This window comes from Dichomitus squalens, assembly GCF_000275845.1.
Source record: "Dichomitus squalens LYAD-421 SS1 unplaced genomic scaffold DICSQscaffold_89, whole genome shotgun sequence".
Taxonomy (NCBI): Eukaryota; Fungi; Basidiomycota; class Agaricomycetes; order Polyporales; family Polyporaceae; genus Dichomitus; species Dichomitus squalens.
This window is the reverse complement of record NW_006766971.1, coordinates 19,932-41,113: the sequence shown is the minus strand read 5'-3', so window position 1 is coordinate 41,113 and position 21,182 is coordinate 19,932. Positions and strand designations below refer to the sequence as shown.

Sequence of the window (21,182 nt, the reverse complement as noted above, 5' to 3'; positions counted from 1 at the left end):
CATCATACCAGAAGGCAGTTCAACTGGAAAGCTACGTTCTCAGCCACCAGCGGGTATATCTGCACATCGCCGGGCTTGATCGCGCAAAGGGTGACCGCCACACGTACAGATCCGCTTGATTTTGAATGACCACCGTCTTCCAAGGCAGACACCCTGGTATGTTATCTTGGGCCGAGAGTCTACAGGAGATATCCCACAGTTGATATGCCAGCAGGAGAGACCGCAACTGATTCCATGGACGGAAGACACATGTACACGAAAACTGCACTGTACCCTAGATGCCAGGACATGAACACCGTGTAGCGTTCATGCGCTTTACATTCCTGGTGAACCTAGTAACATCGCACAAGGTCGGACAAGAGCGTTTACGTTACCTGATATATCCTTGGACATTGGAATGCATCAGATATTGCGCACGATATCGCGATCATCACTGCTGGAACACTGACAGCTCATCTGCCATCAAGAAGAGTGTGACTTTTGACGCGCCTCCTGCCCATTGCGATCCCAGCACCCTCACCGGACCGCTCCGGGAGAAGCTGGGCACGGTCCGTTTTTCCCCTCGGGATGCTGAAACACCGTGATCGTCAGTACGATGAACACGATTCGGACATATCTTTGTAGCCTTCTATACGATGATAACTCAAGTGCAGCTCTGCTATGCCTTACAGCAGGCGCCGTGAGTGTTGTCGCTTGCGTGCTCGCTGCTCACAGCCGAAGTCCCAATAACAACGTCTTTCGTGTCTACTACGCATTGGAGCCGTCAGAAGTCATGCCAACGTGTCGTCAATTCCGTTGTTAAAGTAGAGCACAGCCTACCTACGGGCGAAGGCGGGCCATGCACGAACTTTCGATCACCGTGGCGCCCGGCGTAGGATCATGTGCTTCGGGGGATTGATCCAAGGCTTTCTCATTCGACTTGAAATGGCCCAGCGGTGAGGGGTGCTATACAATGTAAGTACGTCACCACGGACTCATGGACGCCTGCAAGCAAGTGGGTAGAAAGCATGTGAAAATCTCATCATCCCGAGATCGACGGAGGAGCAAGTGCGGAATACCTTGTTCACGTTGCGCATTTGCTGGAATCTCGCTATTATCAATGAAAACAATTTAGGTCGGTATTCGTCTACACATCCGACTTCCGCGCGCGCAGACAGAAGACCGTCATTCTGTCAGCGGAACGCTCTCCTCGGAGTATGATGTCGGATCTGTATATGCTCGACCATAAGTCATGCCATCTCGCTTCCGATGAAAGGGCAGGAGATTCGTTGGCAGAACTTAGTGTTTGAACTCCGCCTACCGGTCCAGATGGCAACAGGGTATCCGAAGGGAGGACGTAGGCTGTAATAGGTTCGATGGCGATGAAGGGAGGTGGGACCTTGCTATGCTAGGGGGTCATAGCACTTCTCATGTCGCGTGGTCAGAGTGGGCACGCAATCAAGCATGCCTACTTAATGAAGTGGGTAACCCAATGACGGAGGCAGGGCTGTATGGGGCACAAGCTCGGTCAATATCGTCGAGCCACCTTGAAACTCGAATGGCACTCGTTTAACATCTGACGCACTTCCTGATGCTAGGAGGTATGCCCAGGGTACGCCCCCCGTGGTAGGGAGGTTTGACACCTGCAAGGCCCTTTTTCCTGAAGATCACCAAATCTCGTTGAAGGCAGCTAGCTCAGGCTGGCTACTGTATACCGCCGTCATCTAACATGGCTACTCATGAACAGTCACCGAGGAAATATGTGATTGTAAACTATGACGCGGCCGGAAAGCTATACACTGAGCAGCATGAAATGACACATGATAGACTAATGTCGTGCCCTGTGTTCAACAAAGTTTGATCACTATTCCTGCCAGTGCAGTGAAGATGCCATGTATCCGGAGACAAGGGGGATACCAGAAGGGAATCAGTTCGTGAGGGTACAATTTGTCCGCGAACCGACGCGGCTGAATAACTTTACCCGAGACAGATCGGTGTCATGTTGGCCGTGTAGCCCTTGGATGGCGCTCCAATTTTAGCGGCTATCTCAGTCCAAGAGAATGTAGAGGACAGCAGCTGCAGACATCTCAACTGCGGCTACGTCGGTTGTAGATAACGATGTACTATTTTGCTCACCGAGGTACCTCGCATAAACGGTGCGCGCACTTACAGACGTGCACCAAGTCTCTACTGAGTAGTTCCAATTCCGATCGGTTTCGTGGAAGGCGGCGACACATGGCTGTAACAGAACCAACGAAACTCCGCACCGAGGGGCCATTCCAGTAACCTAGCCATAAATTCCTAATCCGTGAGAATGAATCCACATGCAAGACAAGGACGAAATCGAATACCCATAAGCAGCTTCGACCTCAGGGCTATGTCTGGGGGTCCTATTGTACCAGTGCGCCCAAGGAACTGACAAGACAAGCTGGCTGGAAAGCAAGTGCCCGTTAATTTCGCAAAACCTAGAGATAGACACCTACCATTGCGGCGACAGATAGCTGAGAAGCACAAGGTGAAACAACACCACCACACAGGAAGAAACATGAATTCGCTGAAGATGAATGGCGGCATGAAAGACGAACTAAATGTCTTGAATACTTGAGTGGGCTGAACCCTGGCGCTCGTTCGGGGGCGGGATGCCGTACAGCTTCTTGACTTCCGAGTGGCCTGGAGTCGCACGGAGTGACACCGAGTTCCCAGTGATCATCCCAAGAGGACACAAATCCGCGACCGCATGAGACCGTTTGCTGATACTGCAAGCGCGGAACAACCTATGGTCTTCATTCGAGAGCGCGGCGACGTGGTCTAGACGCAGCTCGGAAGTACAGAAAATGATCTCTCCCCTCAAATAACCGCTTCTGGAGGATAAGCCTGACCTATATTACTGCCGCACCGGTAAGGCGTGGGACACTGTATGTCGTTCATGACATATGACATTCCGGCTGCCTATGGCCTCGGCTGCCTGGCAGGAGATAACTTTTGAGTGACATCGACATCCCATAGAAGGAACGCGCTCAACTGCGTACCTGATGGCTGTCCATGCTCTATCTCGGCAAAAAATTTCGCACCCTTGGTGAGGAAACCCAATTTCCTGCAAAGGCGGACGTCCGCTCTGCCGGAGAACTCATGGTCCCCCCATATAGCCACAGGGCGATGATACTGTTCCTCACTCTTCCTAATTCATAGTGGGCATCTAAACAGCGGATAGAGGAGTTTTCAATACTCTAGTAACCGTGGGTGACCTGCCGAAGCGCGAGCCGGCCTCGTCATTGGTCATGGCATATTGGCAGGCACAATAGTGTCCTCACATGCTTCGACTTTGACGCTACAGAGGAACAGCGGCCTGATCGCGGAGCCACTCGATCTGCGCGTTGCCTCAGAATGGACAACATCAGCACCGACTTGATTCGCGGGAATCAGGCTGTACAGGACCGACGCAGTGTCGGACCGCAACAGACGTTCGACAGCGCGCCAAATCATGATCTGCGTCTTCAAAGTGTGCTCGACGCCGAATTCTTCTGGTTGCTGGGGAGCTCAAACATGCGTGGACGTTGCGCTGTTCGACATTGCGACCCGACGTCGTCTCGTTTGTCATGAGGCTCACATGCCTGCTCGGGGCGGCATAGAGCACTGGTCCGACGCTGGGTTGATCTCGGTCGTCATGAAGGTCGCGACGTCCGTTGCCGGACCGGGAACCATCACGTCGTCGAGGAAGGGCCATAGCCACGAATGTCCCTAACGCCGATGATGGAGTACTGTACATGGACCGCATTCCTCAGCAGCTATAGTTATTCGAGAGTTAACTTTAGAAATGCCAACGGGCCACCGACGATGCACACCAGTGCTGAGTAGACGAACGACCGTCCCGGTGACCGGTTCCGGCCGCATAGCGCGATGACACAATCCTCAGTAACACCGTTCTCCGCCCGACGATTTGGCGCGTGCATTGGCGTCTCAAACGTCGAACAGCGTTTCTGGAACTTATCCGGCGCAGCTAGAAGCATGAACAGCGTTTGACCTGTCAGCCCCTGTTGTGAACGAAGCCAATAATCAATGATGTATACGGACATGAGAAGCTACAGTACGATTGGGTCACCCATTGTGCTGATCTCGTCAGCTTCTCCCGCATTTCCTGTGCAGAGCTGACTGAGGAGGCCTCATTAGAGCACGTTGCTAGTAAAACGACGAACAGGGTGCCGGTATGGGTTCAGCTATTTCGGCTAGTGATACACGGCTTCTCGAAGCACCATAAAGGCCGTGATGCTCTTGGAACCGCTCCAACAAAGCATCGTCCACAGTCCGCTTCTGCAGATAAAGTGAAACCGTCGGTCAGGGATGAGCCATGATTAGTGATAGATTTTACTGCACTACGTGAGCACTGCGACTCCGCGAAGAATAGAAGTCAAAGCACATTAGCTATAAAGAGAGGACGTAGATACCGCGTGACAAGCAAAAGGCATTACGAGATCCTAATCGCTTCGTGGGAGCCAATGACTCGATTGTTCCAGGAAGCCAAGAGTAGACCACGTTCATCAGTCGTGGAAAACCACGATGAGGGCCAAGAGGCAGAAGCTCCAATCGATACCTCCCATTTCCGAGGTCGGACACAAGTTTGACGCGTGCTTGTAACCCGAAGGCTGGACGGCAAATCAGGAAGCGAGGTGGAGTGACTGTTCTTAGGCAACTGGTCGCTGATAAAGCACATCGGTATTGAATGACTAACCTTTTGAATTTGATGAGTCCGAACACGACCGGACACTACAGACTAAAGACTGCTCGCGGTCTCAAGCCTATAACACCTCCACCTTTCCCATCCCACCCAGGGATGGGCGCCCTGCACACGGGACATCTGCATGATGTCCTTCGTAAATGTTGATGCTGACAGCGGCACGAACGTGAGAGCGTACCTGGCTGTCATCCGCTCACCCGGAGGAAGAGTGTACGCTCCTCGCTGGATCGTCGTCTTTACTGCAGTAAACAGGCACTCGCCACAAAGGACATGTCCACACGGGGTGATCGTAGCAAATGTTGGAGGCGAAAAACAGATCGGACACGTGTACGCTGCGAGAGGCTCAACTTCATCGATTGGCACTGTGTCAGAGAGGCGGCTTGTTTGAGCGTTGGCCTTTAGCGTGGTGGGAGTGTCAATGGACTCTTGCCGTGGGGAAGACGGCAGTAGACCCTGGTCCACAGCCTGAGCAAGAGACTCGGTGCGAGTGGACATGCCGGGAAGAGGCGGGATCGTGGAATATTCGAGTGACAGTGAACAGCTGGGCCCAGCCCCGTCAGTATTGAGCGTGCCGCTTGCGGATGGGAATGTACTCTTGGTGGCATCGTGTGCACGAGGGATTGAGCTGCGCTCCTCCACCAAACGTTCGGATGCGGTCTGTGGGTCATCCGAGACAAAGTGGGCATTCTTTGAAATTTGGGCAGCGGGTGTTTCGGTGGCATTTGGTTCTCGTCGTGCCGGGAAGGACATTTCTAGGCTGCCCACCACGGACGTAGCTTCCGGCGATACACATGTCGGAGTCGACTCTTCGGTTTGTTCGATCGTGCTGTCAGCCGGTAGACCTGGTACCATACTTAGCGCTTCGAGAGCGGCTCCGGTGTACGGAGAAGTCAGTGCGTACCTGTGTCCTGCAGGACCCTCCGCTTTCCCCTACGCCCGCCGCTCCCGCTACCATCCGCTACGGGGGATACGGAGCGCCTTCTCTTCGCCTGCATACTAGACCCTCCCGGTCCTTTGACAGAAGGACTACTCACAGCTCCAACATGCGTGATACTTGCGTCAGTGTCGACAGATGACCCTTCTGAGATCGTAGCGATATGTCTCAAGGTAAAATCTTGTGGCTCCGCGCGCCTTTCAGGATTGTCCGCGTCTTCATGATATAGGGGTTGAGATGCACCAGCGACAGAGTGTGAACGCGAGCGAGACGATGAGACAGCAGATGAACGAGCTGAAGATCTTCCGCGGGATCGGCGAGGACGCAGCGACCGGCTCGAAACGGTCGTGGGTGCTGGGAGAGGCGTGACTGGGGGCGAGCGAGTCGAATCCAACGAAAGTCCTATTTCACTGGAGGGCATCGAGCATAGAGGACGTGAATATACTTCGCGATGGAGGGTAATGGAGGATCGGAGGAACCAAGTCTGCAGAGACGATGTTTGATTTGGGGTTAGAGGCAACCGGCGCTTCGTGTCTTCGGCGACGACGTCGGCGTCCACGGCCGTCACCCTGTCATGCCATGCTGTGGTTACCTGCACGTCCCTGACCTCTCTCTCCTTGCATTGCTTTGCAGGCTCCTCTCGAGCTCAACTCTCGGCCGACTATCTCAGAATGATAAAACTGAGCGCATCCCCGTTACTCTCGATGATGGTTCATCGCCCACCCTGCCCAACACCAGGTTCCAGTAAGTTCTGCTATGACTCAAACGAAGGCGTCCAATGCCGGCAATTCTTACTAGACTGTCGTCACAGCTTTGTTGCATTCCTTCTCGCGCGACGGTCAGCTGGGCGAGGTACGTTCAAGCTTCTCGAGTCCATGTCACGGTTTACCCTGACTGGTGCCTCCGCCTATCAGTTTGACGCCTCGGGTGCGCCTTTATGAGTGGACAATACAGCTACACCCCTGAGCCACCGGGAAGCGGTGACACGCGTCGACATACCTACCATGGCACCTTTTGTGGTATCAATCCGACCTCGAAAGTCGCTTGACCGCTTTGCGTGCTGCCAACATTTACCGATGCCTCTTGAAATCAAAATCCTGGTTGTGGCGCGGCGTTCTACTGCTCCCCCACTGTTGTCTCGAACCACTGGTAACACTTCCTAACATGACGCCGACTCGCTCAAGACTTCAGACTCCAGGTATCCTTAGTCTAGGGGGTGAAGCGGGTTTAGTCCCCAGTGACGGCCTGACACTGCGTACGTTCTCAACCATAGTCGTACGAGTCCCGAAGTCGTCCGCTCATACGTCAGTGTCTCGTGTAGTTGAGGAGCTCATCCGGTCTGATGCAATTCCGTGTGGCGCTGTCTCATCTGCCCCGCGGGATGCTGACGCAGCCAATGATCCGACGTACAAACCACCCGGTCAGTGTCGTCGGCATCGTTAGTAGCTTGCGTGGCTGATTGGACAGCGCTTCTTGATCACTAGCCATGAGCTTGGCTCATGACAGTGGGGACACAACGGAAGTGAACGTGTCTCTCAGCGGCATTTTGCCTCAGTTGGCGATCGGTGGGTGGCGTCTCCTATAATACGCACGTATTTCACCTGATCCCCTAATATGCAGTTTCTCCGGACGTTGTCATGGAAGAATACATGAACGGAGAGAGACCCCATTGCGGTACGTCTCATGCCAGGAACTCTATCCTGTCCGCCGACAGGCAATGCGACCTACAAGGCCCCCGGCCGCCCGGCTTGCCTGTCCCCGACCATGGCATGCAGGAGCGCCCTGCGAACCCCTCCCCACCGGGAACACCTCCCAAGCTCAGGCGGAAGCGTTGCCTAGACTGCCATCACGCGGAGGGTCCACGCACCCTTCGCCAGAGACGGCTCGACTATCTACGGGACATGTGGTACGCCGCTGTTTGTCCCCGGGTGGCGTCGTCATATTGCCTCTGACTCTTCTGTTCAGTCATATAGCGAATCCCTCGGGCGGCGTGCCTGAACTACCTCCGCTTCTGCGTCTTGACTCATCCCCTCAAAGATGTGACTGGACCATCGACTGCGGCACTATCGGAGCTTGGCGCAAGTGCCCGATACGACAGCTAGCAACTTACGCACAGCACTATTGTGGCTCTTCGTTCTGGTTGGCTGCAAAGCGCGATGATCTATACAGGGTTTTGCAAGAACGTGAAGCCAAGAAGCGCGGATACGATGTTGCGCTATACACCACTCCGATGTACCCTGACCAGACTGAGATGATCGTGGTAGAGGATGCGGACCTCATGACTTACTAGGCACCGGCTGGCCTATTCAGGACGATGGTTCTCACTTGATGGGTTCTCAAAGTCCGCTATCCCAATTCTGAGGTTCTCTTGGACGATTGGAAAGTCCTGCGTCAAAATGCCACTCTCGTATCGTGTCCTACCTCAGCCCTTTGCCTAACACTGCCACGTTCCTTGAACGATTCACCCTTGTCTCACCTTTACTAGGATGATCAGCATGTATACCTTACCTATGGCAGGCATGTGCCTTTGTAGCTCGGTCGTTGTCAGCATTCCGAACAAATATAGCCTGTCGTTCTCAACCCATCAACCCTTGTTGGGAATGTCGCACAATCCAGCACTCCCATGCATCGCTATGAAGCTTAAGGTTTGTCTCCTGTGGTCCCCTCTGCCCAACTCATATGAATGGAGCCTTAGGTAGATATTTTGCCAGCAATCACGCGCGGGATGGTCTGCTGAGGAACTTGTGTGGCGACTGGACTTCAGCGCATTCCTATTGGCCACAGGACCAGCGTCTAATATGGGCACCCACGTCGTCCTCAGTATCTTCAAGGTCAAACCGTTCGAGGATGTGCACCGCGATGCACCCACAACTCGGACAGATGCCGAACACCTGAAGTCCTAGAAAGTCTCTCAGGGAGCAAAAAGCTACTTGGAGGACTGTCCTTGCCCCAACGTTTGCAGTCCCCGGCATTCCGCGCCTTTCAACTGCAATGCTAGCGCAATCAGGTAAATTTCTTGCAAACCTGTGAATGTCTCCTGCGACTAAATAGTGGATTTACTTTCTGCTTAAGGGTACGACGCTCTGTAAGGTAACGCACCCCGCTGCATGGTATGAGTATTGCAGGAGATGTGCCGTCGGTTTGAGTGATTCTTTCAAGCGCGTTGCGATCGGCCTGCCTTCGTGCCAGGTGGGCGAACGCGATGTCTGGCTATACGATGGCCCTTAGGCTCGATGGCTACGAAGTTCACGATACTGCCGTAGCACATATAGCTACGCTGCTGTATGACAAGAGCGACCTATGTATCCCAGCTCTTCCTAGTACTAGCGAGACCCTAGCAGACACCTTTAGGTATTGGAATATCACCGAAGCTGAGGCTGAATGAATCAGTGGATTTTCCTGCCCTATACTGATCCGAATGTTCTTCTGTGCAGCTTGGAGGCTCGACTAGCCTTCGGACCCCTATTGACATCTCTCCCGGACAACACTACCTGCCCGGTTCTCGATACCAATGCTAGTGGTGAGTATGCGGAGCCCATTATATATGATACACTGATATAGAGCTCTAGAAAAGTCCTCAAAGCTTGACACTCTCCACAACTTGCTCTCCGCGATCGTCTATACCGCTTTGATGCGAGATGCTTTGAAGAGCCAGGGCGAAGCCTATATCCCCCCATCTGGGTGCTAACGGGGTGATATATCTGCAAGAAGTCTCTTCCCTTGGATGAGGATTCATAAAAGGGTACGCCATCTGCTGAATACCAATCGTAGAGAGGAGACTGACGGAAATTCAGCAAGAGAATTCGGCAGTGGAGTTCGGGGTCGACGATTAGTCTGCGGCGGAGTTCTGCCGGACTTGTCTCCTTTTGTTGAATGTAATGGGAAGACTGGCGGCCGACTCGCTAGCAAGAGTCGGGCCGACCCGACGCCGCTTTGTCGGTATGTCATCCGGAAAGTCTAGGCGCCCCCACAAAGGTTGTTCAATCTCAGCGTCTACTCGCCACAACCAACTCCAATCCTCCCTTGACCACATTCTCCTATATTCCTATTGACCTTTTATCCGACGAAGTCTTCCCACAAACTTCCATTTCTAAGGCCATCCGAGGACCTGTGGCCTCGTCTACCCTTACAGTCTTCAGCCGATGACCCCTCCGACACTCTCCTCTGGGTCGTCCTCCCAGTTCCGGCAAACCTGCCCTCTGCTATCGACTCCGCTTGAGAACATTCCGAAACCCGTATATGCTCTCCCATCCACACAGCACATTCGAGTGAGCTCCATCAAACGGAGAAGGGAAGACGAGAACGACTGTCCTGTGGTTACGTCTGCTAAGCGAGCAAAGCCTCTTGATGAAGGTGTGTTTCGGTCCTTGTTCTCTGGTGCTTTTCAACCAGACTTACCAAGTAGCGCATGCGCCTGCCTCATGATGTTCCCTATCTACGACCTTGTCTGCAGAACGGGCGCGTAGCTTCTCGACTCCTCGCTCTGTAACGAACACAGCAATGTTTGATCCAAGGTGGACCGGTGGTAAGTTACCGCCCGCCCCTGCATATTGAAAATGCCTGAAAGTATGGATCAGGGGCTCCATCCACTCACAACGTAGGAGAGTACATTGACCGCGCGCTTGGATATGAAATGGACTCAAGTACGTCTCTGGTGGTCACAGCGAGATGGATGTACTCAATTTCTTCTTCTCTAGGCAAAGATCACGAGTACGGAAGTGATACGGATGAAGAATATCCCTCATCTGATGCAGAAGAGGCCATGCTCTCCGACGGCGAGAGTGCTCACTCTTTCGATGGCGAGAAACAGTCATCTGTTCAAGACGTCTCCGAGGAGACCTTCAGCGCCGAGATCGACGATGTGCTGTCTTCGACCTCTCATCTGACGAAGATCGATTCCCCTTTTGACGGCAACTGCGAAGACGCCGATGACGAGTCTGAGTTCGAAGTCGTGGAAGACGACGAAGACATTACTGAGTGGTCAAAACCTGGGCCATCTCCTCTCAGGCTCAGCGGCGAGGCGTCTTTGATTCGCCCCGATAAACTCCGCCTCCACGACCGTTCGTCGAAGCCAGTCACAGTCATCCCCATCAAGCGCAGTTCGAGACATCTGAACGGCGTCGACTCCGAGAACAAGCGGAAGAAGGCTCTGTACATGTGCTTGATTCGAAGGTGGGGTCTCCTTCCTCGTCCTGTTCGGTTGGTCTACCCGTTGTGCTGACTCCTTACTAGCCTGTCAACTCCTTCAGTAGACGGGCCTGCGGTGACAGTATCAGAAAAGGCGAAAGGAAAGCTCCGTGCCTCGGCGGACAACGATGATGAAACCGATTCCGACTCAGAGGCCCAGAAGCGGAAGCCCGTCCTGGGACGTGGCACGCCAGCAGGTGCGCGTTTCGGAAGATGGACGCCACTCACTGCTCCCCCCTCCCCCTACACATATCTCTGTTGCGACGGTACTATCCCCTTTGCACGCTTTGGTCAAGACGCATTCCACGACGACAACTCATGGGCTACTCTCCTCCGCTCTGCTCGTCAGTCCACCCAGGCCGCGGACGCGGAGTACGACGAAGGATGTGTCAGACATACGATGGTCGTGGGTGCCGGGAATATCAAGAGGGCAGCAGAGTTTTGGACGGACGAGAGAGCTATGAGGCATCTGCGGGCTCACGCTCAGGAGCTCGCGAACTTGCCCGGAAAGGCGAGGAAGGATCTGAAGGGCAGCACCACGGGAACAATCCTTGAGGAGGCGGAGCGCGCGAGCGTCCTCCTGATGGATCGGGAAAGGGGGCCTTCTCCTGAGTGGGCCCAGGGAGAGGAGGTTTTGACTTTGGATCCGATGTCTGACGTGGAAGACTTGGGGCCATGGTTCCCGTACTAGAGCCGAGTGGATAAGGACGCATCATCCAAAAGGCGTATCATATTCCATTGTTGTTTTCATGTTCTGTTGCGCATCAACTCTTTGTATTCGTACATTTCTCGAAGCTATTATGATCATACAGGTACTTGAGGTAGTCGCGCTTGCTGGGAGACAAAGCGCAGTGGCTGTCACAATTGCCTTCGCGCTCACGTGATAACAACGCAACGCGATCAGTACGCGTCCGATGCACACGGAGTTTGAGTCTTGCAATGATCTCGTTCAATATTCCTCGTTCTAGAGGTTTATCTGGGCTAGATTTGTATCATAAGTGAGTTTTATACTCTGTCTAGGGATATGCATGCCATAGACACCATCTATCACTACACGTCGAAGTCGTGGTCTCGCGACCAGGCCGAGGAGCGGCTCTACGACAGATAACTGGGAGTCGAATGGAGAAGACGTCCCTCGCCAGACTATGTTCCACAGATTTTAACAAGCAAGTAAATTATGTATTACATTCTATAGAGCACGAAGAAGTGTGCAACGGGCGATATACAGCAGTATGGTACAATCAATATTTATCCAGACTTCATTGTCGAAGGAAGTTGGGAAACGACCTATGTGAAGGCATTGTGTCTGTAGACCCCGGAATACAGTGGACTAAGTAGTTGAAAGCTGGGCAAAATGTTGGAATCCTGGCGTCAAGATGGCGAGCTCGCGGAACGAGCGCCACAGGTCCCGCCCCCCGACGGATACCCGCGCCCTTATCTACCCCTATTTAGCTACGTATATAAGCCTTATTGTATCTACTGTGTACGGCACGCGTTTGCACCGGCCAAACGCGAATCCCATTTGTGCCCGCTTGCCCTCGAACTTCTACACAAAAGGCTGACGAGGGACGCTGTAGGACACCGCCCGCATTTTGCGACCTTTTGGAATCGAGTTGGAACGGGGTGGTGTTTCTGTAGGGAATCTGATCATGGGGTAAGTCAGCAAATGTTTCCCTGCCAGGAAGTATTGATGCTCACGGTATTGTGTTCTCAACTGCAGAGACGCGACTACGGGAAAGAGTGGTTTTTTGTCTGGTCAAATTGTGAATTGTGGGGGGCAGGGTGTGTGTATCGTTTTCGTAGAGCGGCGACAACTTCGAGACAAGACGCTTCCCTCGACGGGATGGCTTGGGCCTCCGACCAAAAGCTCTGTCCTCAACAGAAATGTGGCTGAGGCGTTGTTGAGCGTTTTGGAGAGCAAAGGGGACGCTTATTGGGCCATGACGGAGAGTGGTGGTTAGGGACGACCGCAGTGGCTGGAGAGGGTTCCCCGACGGCGAAGGGAAGGCCACCGGGCTCTTTGAACGGTATAGACGCTGCGAAATCGTGGCAACTACCACTTTGTAGAGAAGACGTCGAATCTGAGGGCTGTTGGGCTGACGTAGGGGCGATAGGACCGGAGGCCTTCTTAGTGCTTGGAGGCCTTGGACCGGGGCTTCCGATAAAAACACAAAGCAAGACAGACGGATCATGTTTGGGATTGGCATGATAGGCTACTAGGATCGGACCGAAGACTCACGAGAGAAAATTGAATAGCTGTTTAGCATCGTCCCAGTAGATGCCTGCCTTGGGATGGGAGAGTAGATGGTCTTGGAGGCAGTGGTGGTCATGTTCCAAGGGCGTTGGAGAGCAGGGATGCGTTTGTCGTTGTTTTGGGACGTGCGTACCCGGGAAGAGTGGATGCGTATGGGTTAGCGGACGGAATGGGGCTGGAATGTACTGGTTCAAGTGGCGCGGGCCACAGCTCATACGACTCCTTCGGGCGCCATTGTTCCACGGAGCCCAGACAAAGGACGCGTATCTCCGGACCATCTGCAGAACAATCTATGGCGCCTTTGCCGCAAGATGGGGGCGGGTCACCTCGCCGTGTGAGTTGCTTGTGGGGGTTTTCGCCAACGCATAGGCAGATATCCTCGAGCTAAGTAGTACAGTAGTCCCGAGGCTCTCTTTCAGTATTTTAGTTTCGGAGAAACAACAAAGACGTTCGGCTCATAATTTTCTTTTACGAATACTACTGCGTATCATACAAACGTTCGATGACTTCAACCGCAAGCGCAATATTCGTTCCTTTACAAAGAGATAGGCTGATGGATACAGAGTTGTCACGAAGAGATGAGCTTGAATACGAGACGGTAACAAAAGAGAGCACTGAAGAGCACTGAAGGAAGCGAGGAGTGATACACATGGTAGAATACGAGTATGAACACGAGATAAAGCGAACAGGGAATATGCGAGCAAGGCGACAAACGTACAAAGCAAAGCCAATGGAGAGCGTGAAATGAGTGAAACCGGGGAGATATCCCTGTGTGACAATCAGGCTTGTACGGGGGACCGCGAGGCGAAGAGGTAGACAACAGTGATGAAGGACAGCGAAGGTCTCGGAGTCCATAGAGCAATGTATCCAGGGAGTGAGGTGGTACAATACGAGTACAATGGCTCAAATGGAAGATTGCAAGAGGCTGAGAGGCACTGAAGAGTGCAGGGCAGAGAAAGGGGAATGAACGCGAAAATTCATACCTTAAGGGCTGTCATTCACGACTGCGTCCCCAGTCGGATCAAGGCCCATGTCGAGTCGAAGCTTGGACGGCCCGTGTGCCCACTGTTCGCGACGAGTCTGCTGAGCCTCCTTCTGCTTACCGGCAGCGCGCTTCGCGCCTGCAAGCAGGCGGACCTCGACTGTCTGTACCTTCTTGTTCTTCTTGGCTATCTTCTTGTTGAGCGCCGATCGCATGATCTCGAGCTCCTGTTGAGGGGAGTAACCGACAGGGAAGCGAGGAAGAAGGCGGCCGCGTTCGACGCAGCGAGCGAGCCCTACATGCACCGGATCTGAGGACAGACGCGGCTCAGGTAGGTCGACTTCGAGAGGGGGAGGAATGTTCAGGTGGGCGGACACGTTGCGGATGCTGAGTTTCGTTGGCGAGGTCAATCGTATCGATGTCCAAAATCGCTGCAGGAAGAAGGAACTTACGCCTGTTCAGTCTTGTAAAGGGTAAGATAGTGAGCGGTAGCGATGGAGATCTCCTTGTAGGGCAGTGGCCGCGTGCCTTGCCAGTACGTCGATCCGAACTTCATGTTCTCTGCCCAGCGTTTCGTGAAGGCTCGAACCATGGCACATTCATCCCGCTGATATGTGGTCAATTCCTCCTCCTCGGAGCAGTCAGTGGAAAATTGCAAAATGTGACGCTCAAGAGCAGGGGGAGCTGGGCGTGCAAGACAGACATTTGTTAAGGCAACCTGTACTTGTTGTGGAGATAACGTACTCACCGTTGCTGATCGTCGAGATGACATCGAATGCAATGGAATGAATCCGACTACTAGAGACATCCTCATCCTCAACATCGTCTGAAAGGAGAGAAGTGGCGAACACGCTCATAGCCGCGCCCATGCCGTGACTAGCAGCTCGCATCTTGGCGAAAGCCAGAGCCCTGAGAGCGAAGTCGTCGTCATCGGTCGTAGGCGATTCGTCGGAAGTGACCTCCGCGGAACTGTCTGTCGTGTCTAAAAAGAGCCATTTCCTCACACGAGCAACGTTATGCTTAGGTAAGACACTTACTATCGTAGTCCTCGCTAGAACTGTAGGATGGCCGGCGATCGAACTCGATGAATCGCAGGGAACCAGCTATGAGGAGCGCATCGCAAGTGTGCAGTAAAGTCGCTCGTTAAGAGCGAGCAAGGGGAGTCATCTACGAGGAGACAAACCAAGCAGTGAGCGAGTGGCCGTGATTGTTTGAGACTGTGGGGAAGCTTTGTGGGTCCCAAAGTTGCTGGAGCTCCCGCCGGTTACTGCGTTGATAGTCAGTCAAGCTACATATGCGATATATGACAGTGCAAGGAAACTCACCCTCTCCAACATCCTTGCGCGCGCATGAAGTGGATGAATCTGCATGAGCTGGACCGGCTGATTCGTAACCACCAGTGCCAAGCTGGTCTAATGGAACGATGGGAGAAAGAGGAGCTCTAAGCTCCCCCAACGAGAGAATGTCGGTGGAGTATCTCATAATAGAAAGGCCTTAGTGAGTGTGTTGTAGAGGTGAATATAGGGACCTGAAACGCTGTGTTCCAGAGTCGCTGTCCCACAGCATGAAGTAAGGAGGGACGAGGAAGGACTCCCTTGCCTTTGGGAATAGTTGACGAAGGGAGACACTAGCAGGATACGCGAACCATAGGGAGGATCAATGCCGTCGGTTATCGGAGTGCAAACTTAGAATCAAGTCCTGCTAGCCCTGGACTTTCAACAAAACGCACGTGCCCGCAAGACGTGGGTGACGCCGGTTGTGACATGCTGTGACACACCTGCGAAGGTTGTTATGGGTTGTTTGGCAAAGGCTTTTGATCCTAACAAGCACAAATGTGTCGTGTTCTTGGCCTGCTGTGACTGGAATCCTGCGTAATTCGGTGAGTGGCTGTTTGTAGCTCTGCCAAGTAACGTCCCATAACTTGTATACCATGCCGAACATATGCGCTGGTATTTGCGCTTGATTGAAAATGAGTATAAACGGTTCAAGTGCGGTACTGACTTGAACTGGGCAATCTGAGTCCCGACGGTGCGTTGCATTAGTCCGGACTCCCGTTGGCGTGATGGTGACACGAAGTCGAGGGAATATCGGGGTTAAACGTGGATTTTCATGAATCAACGCCGTAATCCTTGGGGCAGTATCCTTCTACAGTGTGTACAACATCAGTGTCTGTCTCTTGGAGGAAGAGTTTTCGTTTCCAGACTAGCAAGCATTCGGGGGGGATGGCTGTATTGAGGATTCGAGATTGTTAGCGATGTCGCGAGAGGATGAAGTTGAGCTACATCCACGCGTAGCGACCAAATGACACTCCGGGGGAGTCTTGTGCAGGACGATTTGGACTGCGCCGACCGGCCCTGAAGTGCCCCGTACGTGGCCGCGTTGCCCGACACTCGGTGTTGTGCTCGGATGCGCATGTGCTCCTTCTAGTAATGTCTTACGTCCTCAATCGCCCCATTATTCGTCCCCATGAGCAGCTTCAGCTGGAAGGGAGCTCGCTCAAGCACGTCGCATTGAACAGAAGGGTAGGACCCAGGTGCGCGCATCCACGAAGGAGTTATAGGACACCGATTTTTGAGGGGCGAGTTTTTCTCGGATCATGCCCAGATTGTCGGTGCCCATCGGACCAAGACTGTCGGTGGTGAGTCCTCCATATTCATGGAAATGCATCAGTCGCTCTTCTCAGACGGAGATGTGACCGTTCCACGACTCGCACGAGTATTTCTGCACAACCAGCCTACCCAAACTCCTTCCCGTCCCGGCCACTTGGGATAGACAGAGGAATCTAATTGCACGCTGGCTCCAATCATTGGAGAGAGGCTCATGGTGTCAGTACGCTGCCTGTCGACACTGTGCTCGCAAGGCAACATGGGTGCAGCCGCGTGTAGGAAAAACCTTCCTTGCGTCCCAAGTGGCGCCCGCATCGGTTCGTACGCAATCCTGCTTACCAAGACTCGAAGGGATATTCCGGGGAGGGGATTGTCTCTACTGGATCCATACTTGCGCTGGTGAGTAGAATCACTCTCAACCAACCTTTACGTTGATTAGGTGGTCTCTATACACATCGTAACGCGTCGCAAACCACGAAGAAAGCATCCAAGCACGAGACGAAGTATACGACCACACTCGCTATAATGAGCAAACGCGCCAGGATTGGGTCCGCCGCACAGGCGGAGGCGAAGGCAAGCTGCTCTCCCACACTTCTCTGCAGACGAGTCCGCGCAGGAGTCAATACAATATACGTCTATTATCAGGTTTGCTCATACACGTTCAGCAAGCGCCGTACCTCCAAGATACCATTAAGAGTCAGCTGAGATGGGCCCTTTCCGCGACCGAGGATGTCTACGGACATGCCGAAGCTGCGCGTCGCCGAGTTCGAGTCTGCACCACCCGCGTGCGGTCAGTCTTCATGTGGACATCGTGCATGTACAATACAATTGGCTCACCTATCCTCCCTGCGCGGAGCTCAATATCGCGTACGCGATATATAACGAGCTCTTCCCCCGTCTTGAGGTCTTCGCGGAATGAAAATCCTGATAATGGGTGATATTTGAGCTATGCATTCGTATACGGTTGTCGCCTCCACAAGACTGACCGTAATCGTTGAGGGCGGCTGCAAGGATGGCGGCTAGAGTCCCAATTGTGTCCGTCGAAGACGAAGAGTCACGAAGGCAGGTCGCCATCATTATACGGGGATTACTGTAGGAGAGAGGTGTGTGGTAGGTACGAGTGGCGCGTTGGTGCACGAGAGACGGATGCAAGGATGTTCGGGCACCGCAGTTGATCAAGAGTGTCTGTTGAAAGGCGTGGGTTGACATTGTGGTTGTGACCCTCTTTGTGAGCCACAGTAATCATGTCCATTGTGCGGACTGGCGAGGGCCATGAACGTGTGGACAGGTGACCACAAAGCGCGTTGCCGACGGTCAGGCCACGATTATACAACAACCGGCCCAAGAGTTCAAGGTGGGTACACACATACACTGCATCGATAAGGAGTGATATGAGAGCGTAAAAGACAAAGCATGGAGATAAGTTGAAACAGGATATGAAGCGGAAGGGCAGAATGTACAGCGAACGCGCGAACGCGACTCAGGCGCCGTTCATATCATCGTCATCCTGCATCGAGACCCGAGAGAGCTGTCTGCGCGTCCCTTCTATGACAATTTCATCAAAATATTCTCCATTGGAGGCAGCCCCTGCGGATCCGCATCCTGAACCTTCGGGCACGTTCTCTGAATCGCGAAGGTGGAGCGATCGAAACGGACTTTGCTCAAGCGAACCAAGGGATCCGTTGGTTGCACGAACGTATTCGATCATAAAAGCGCGTCGAATGATTAGCTCGGGAATATTGCGTATCGCCTTGGGAGATGCTACGTTTGAGACGTGTCCCTGAGGCCTGAGCTCACTAGAGCGACATATCGTCTCCGAATGGCTTACAATCTCCTTAATAGACAAAAAGCACGTTGAGATGACAGACACTCACCAGTTATGATGCCTTGACCGGGGAAGGGTGTGTCGCAGAGTATGTATTTTGTGAGGCGAGACATTTGCAAAGGATAAGGATGAGCGCGTCTTGCGCCTCGCACTGTTGACAGATTTGAAAGGTGGAGATCGTCCTCCCTTGGGGTCATCCTCGTAGGGCGCGCTCTTCCTCAAAGATTCCGCGTTCAACGAAGTCCCCGACATTCCTACCCACTTTTCCTCGAGAATGTCGGCAAGAGACTCTGCTTGAGAGAGATGCGGAGAGATGAGCCGTGGAGTGGTTATGGAGGCTGTATCACACGTCGCTAAGGTCAGCGCCGGCAGGCGACAAGACACAATCAAAGAAATGCACATGTACCCGATTTTGAGAAGCTGTCTAAGTACGTTGCATTCCGAATGCTCTCTGGAATGTTGACCTCTCGTAGAGCGAGTGCCCTCCGATCATCGTCCAAGTCGTCTGTCACGAAGGTGTCAGAAGAGCTATGCTATGGCAGTCTATATGCTTACTGAGGCCAAATTTACGAGTGTCCCCGCCCTTCGACTTGTGTGGGCAGACTTGAGATCGAAATAAGCGACTGACGTCCAAGTTTTCTGGCAACGAGTTGACGGAGGTGGTTTCGCGGAGTACATCAAACACGTGAGGCATCGTAGGGAGGGGGAAGCAGTGCGAGCACAAGTATTCACGTATGGAGAACGGCTGAGAAGATTCAGGGAGAGCAACAAGCCGACTTCGAATTCGACTGTGATCAGTCGTGGTCAAGTTGAAGCAGTGGGCGAAGCGCCGGTGCGAAGAGGCAGCAGTGACGGGCACAAAAGATCACGGCCCCTCCTATTTTCATCCTGACGATTTATCGTGCTTCACAGCGCCTGTATTACCAAGCCTATTAAATAGAGCACCCCGTGAGATACGCCACCTGACCGTTTTGCAAAAGATGAGAAAATTTGATGTAACGTGGAAGCCTTGACTTTACCAGAGCTCCTAGTTCCGAAAGACTGTGATTCATAGCATATAATAGCTAGGAATCCAGGATAAATACAAAACATTGATGTACACAGGTGTCGACGATACAGTAGAGACCAGCTGTACTAAGGCTATCGAGCGACTACGTCGCCGTGAACCGACCAAGTACCGTGATTGCGCTTAGAAGAATGAAATCAACTGCAACAGCATGAGGACACAATGAATAGTAGCTTCAGAGTGTCACGTCCCCCCTGGGGTAGTTGAATAGCATTACCAAACCCGGGAACACCATCAAAAGCGCGCCAAGCCCTCTTCATGCATTGGCCGGTCTACCCACGAATACAGGATCCACACCGTCCATTTGCCTATGGTGGTTCAAGGTGGCACGAGATTTCAACAGTATAGTGGCCGCTGAGCCACCGAAGCGACGTAATGGAGTGCAGATCCGGCCTTTCTCCCCTTTGCAAGGGGAGCCATTCTGTGCATCTGTCACGGACGAATCAGCGTCCTTCAGAACCGTCGGCTTCGCTTCAAATGGAGATTCCATGGACAGGAGATTGCAGACGTGATTCACCCTAAGAGCAGTGACCAAGTAAATCTTTATGAAGAGTAGAAAGAACATGACACGTCGTACGCGAGTTCAAATCGATACGCAATGATGTCGTTCGAAAGCGGTATGTCGTTGGGATAGGGTAGTGGCTCTAGTCCATGAGAAGACGTCGACACCCACTCAAAGTGTGCTGCACGCTTTGCGAGGTATGCTCTAACCATTTCGAACTCTTGTACCTGGAACTTGGAAAGGGGGTGCTCCCCAGCTCGAATCGCGGTCGGGACAGTCTCTGTTTGGTCATCTGAGATCCAATGTCAGTACAGTTGCGAGGGTTGTTACACTTGAAGGGACGTACCTGGGACCCTTTTCTCCCTGGCCTGCAGGTCACTAGTCTCTTTAAGGTGCCTTGGACTACTATCTGAGGTCTTTGTTTGTGAGTGGCTCGGCCGCCTACTGGTAGTAGTGGCAAGAGAGACGGGCTTCTTCACGCAAAGCTTCCGACCTGTCGCCTTCCTTCCAACATCGCAGAGCTGCATCCCGATGGTCTCCCTAGTACCATCTAGCACAGTTTGAAGATATTAGACATGCCTCTGTGGCTTTATAACCTCGTGAAAAAGATAGCGACATACCCGCATACTCTGTGTCCTCTTCAATATGACTTTGGAGCCCAATACCTGCTTCCGCTGACTCGATCGCCGCAACACGACGCGCTAACCATGAGCGCATCCAGACGTCACCGCAATTTGACAGTTAGCATGGAATGTGTTGCTCACCAAACGCTTCGAACACCTGGTTGCGACGAGCGACTTCTTCGGGGGCATCATAGTCATAATCTTCATCCAGCCACCGTCGTACTGGGGCTGTCTTAGCAGCTGGAGCGATGATAAGTATACCATGAGTCTCATCTCATCAAGGAAACTAGTCATAGAAGCAATACCATTGTTGCGAATGTATCTCAATGTGGATATCAGAGAGGTGAGGCTGCTGCCTTCTCCGTGGTGACTGAATATGCAAGCGCTCGGAGACAGCAATGGAGGGAGCGGGACCACAGGTCTCTCGCGGAGGAATGCGGCATTCGGCGAGTCGAGTGCCATGAGCCGTGACGCATCAGGTGGTGGCACTCG

At 53.0% G+C, this 21,182-nt stretch overlaps 5 protein-coding genes across 5 annotated transcripts; 2 read left to right on the top strand and 3 right to left on the bottom strand.

Moving 5' to 3' along the window:
• Positions 1 to 4,740: 4,740 nt before the first annotated feature.
• DICSQDRAFT_72216 (uncharacterized protein) lies at positions 4,741 to 5,206 on the bottom strand (the record flags this gene model as incomplete). The annotated part of the gene is made up of 2 exons (XM_007371114.1): positions 4,741 to 4,831; positions 4,890 to 5,206. The coding sequence occupies 2 exons, from the start codon at positions 5,204 to 5,206 to the stop codon at positions 4,741 to 4,743; spliced, it is 408 nt and encodes a 135-aa protein (XP_007371176.1).
• Positions 5,207 to 7,131: 1,925 nt separating this feature from the next.
• On the top strand, positions 7,132 to 7,935 carry DICSQDRAFT_175238 (uncharacterized protein; the record flags this gene model as incomplete). Its single annotated transcript, XM_007371113.1, has 3 exons — positions 7,132 to 7,210; positions 7,266 to 7,551; positions 7,611 to 7,935. 3 exons carry the CDS (start codon positions 7,132 to 7,134, stop codon positions 7,933 to 7,935), a joined length of 690 nt encoding a protein of 229 aa, XP_007371175.1.
• A 2,210-nt stretch (positions 7,936 to 10,145) lies between these two features.
• Positions 10,146 to 11,523, top strand: DICSQDRAFT_175237 (uncharacterized protein; the record flags this gene model as incomplete). The annotated part of the gene is made up of 4 exons (XM_007371112.1): positions 10,146 to 10,170; positions 10,223 to 10,288; positions 10,343 to 10,817; positions 10,878 to 11,523. 4 exons carry the CDS (start codon positions 10,146 to 10,148, stop codon positions 11,521 to 11,523), a joined length of 1,212 nt encoding a protein of 403 aa, XP_007371174.1.
• A 2,547-nt stretch (positions 11,524 to 14,070) lies between these two features.
• Positions 14,071 to 15,550, bottom strand: DICSQDRAFT_130280 (uncharacterized protein; the record flags this gene model as incomplete). The annotated part of the gene is made up of 6 exons (XM_007371111.1): positions 14,071 to 14,455; positions 14,521 to 14,752; positions 14,817 to 15,050; positions 15,106 to 15,171; positions 15,252 to 15,335; positions 15,394 to 15,550. The coding sequence occupies 6 exons, from the start codon at positions 15,548 to 15,550 to the stop codon at positions 14,071 to 14,073; spliced, it is 1,158 nt and encodes a 385-aa protein (XP_007371173.1).
• A 4,558-nt stretch (positions 15,551 to 20,108) lies between these two features.
• DICSQDRAFT_175235 (uncharacterized protein) lies at positions 20,109 to 21,152 on the bottom strand (the record flags this gene model as incomplete). The annotated part of the gene is made up of 5 exons (XM_007371110.1): positions 20,109 to 20,359; positions 20,414 to 20,617; positions 20,688 to 20,768; positions 20,832 to 20,930; positions 20,996 to 21,152. 5 exons carry the CDS (start codon positions 21,150 to 21,152, stop codon positions 20,109 to 20,111), a joined length of 792 nt encoding a protein of 263 aa, XP_007371172.1.
• Between the last annotated feature and the right edge of the window lie 30 nt (positions 21,153 to 21,182).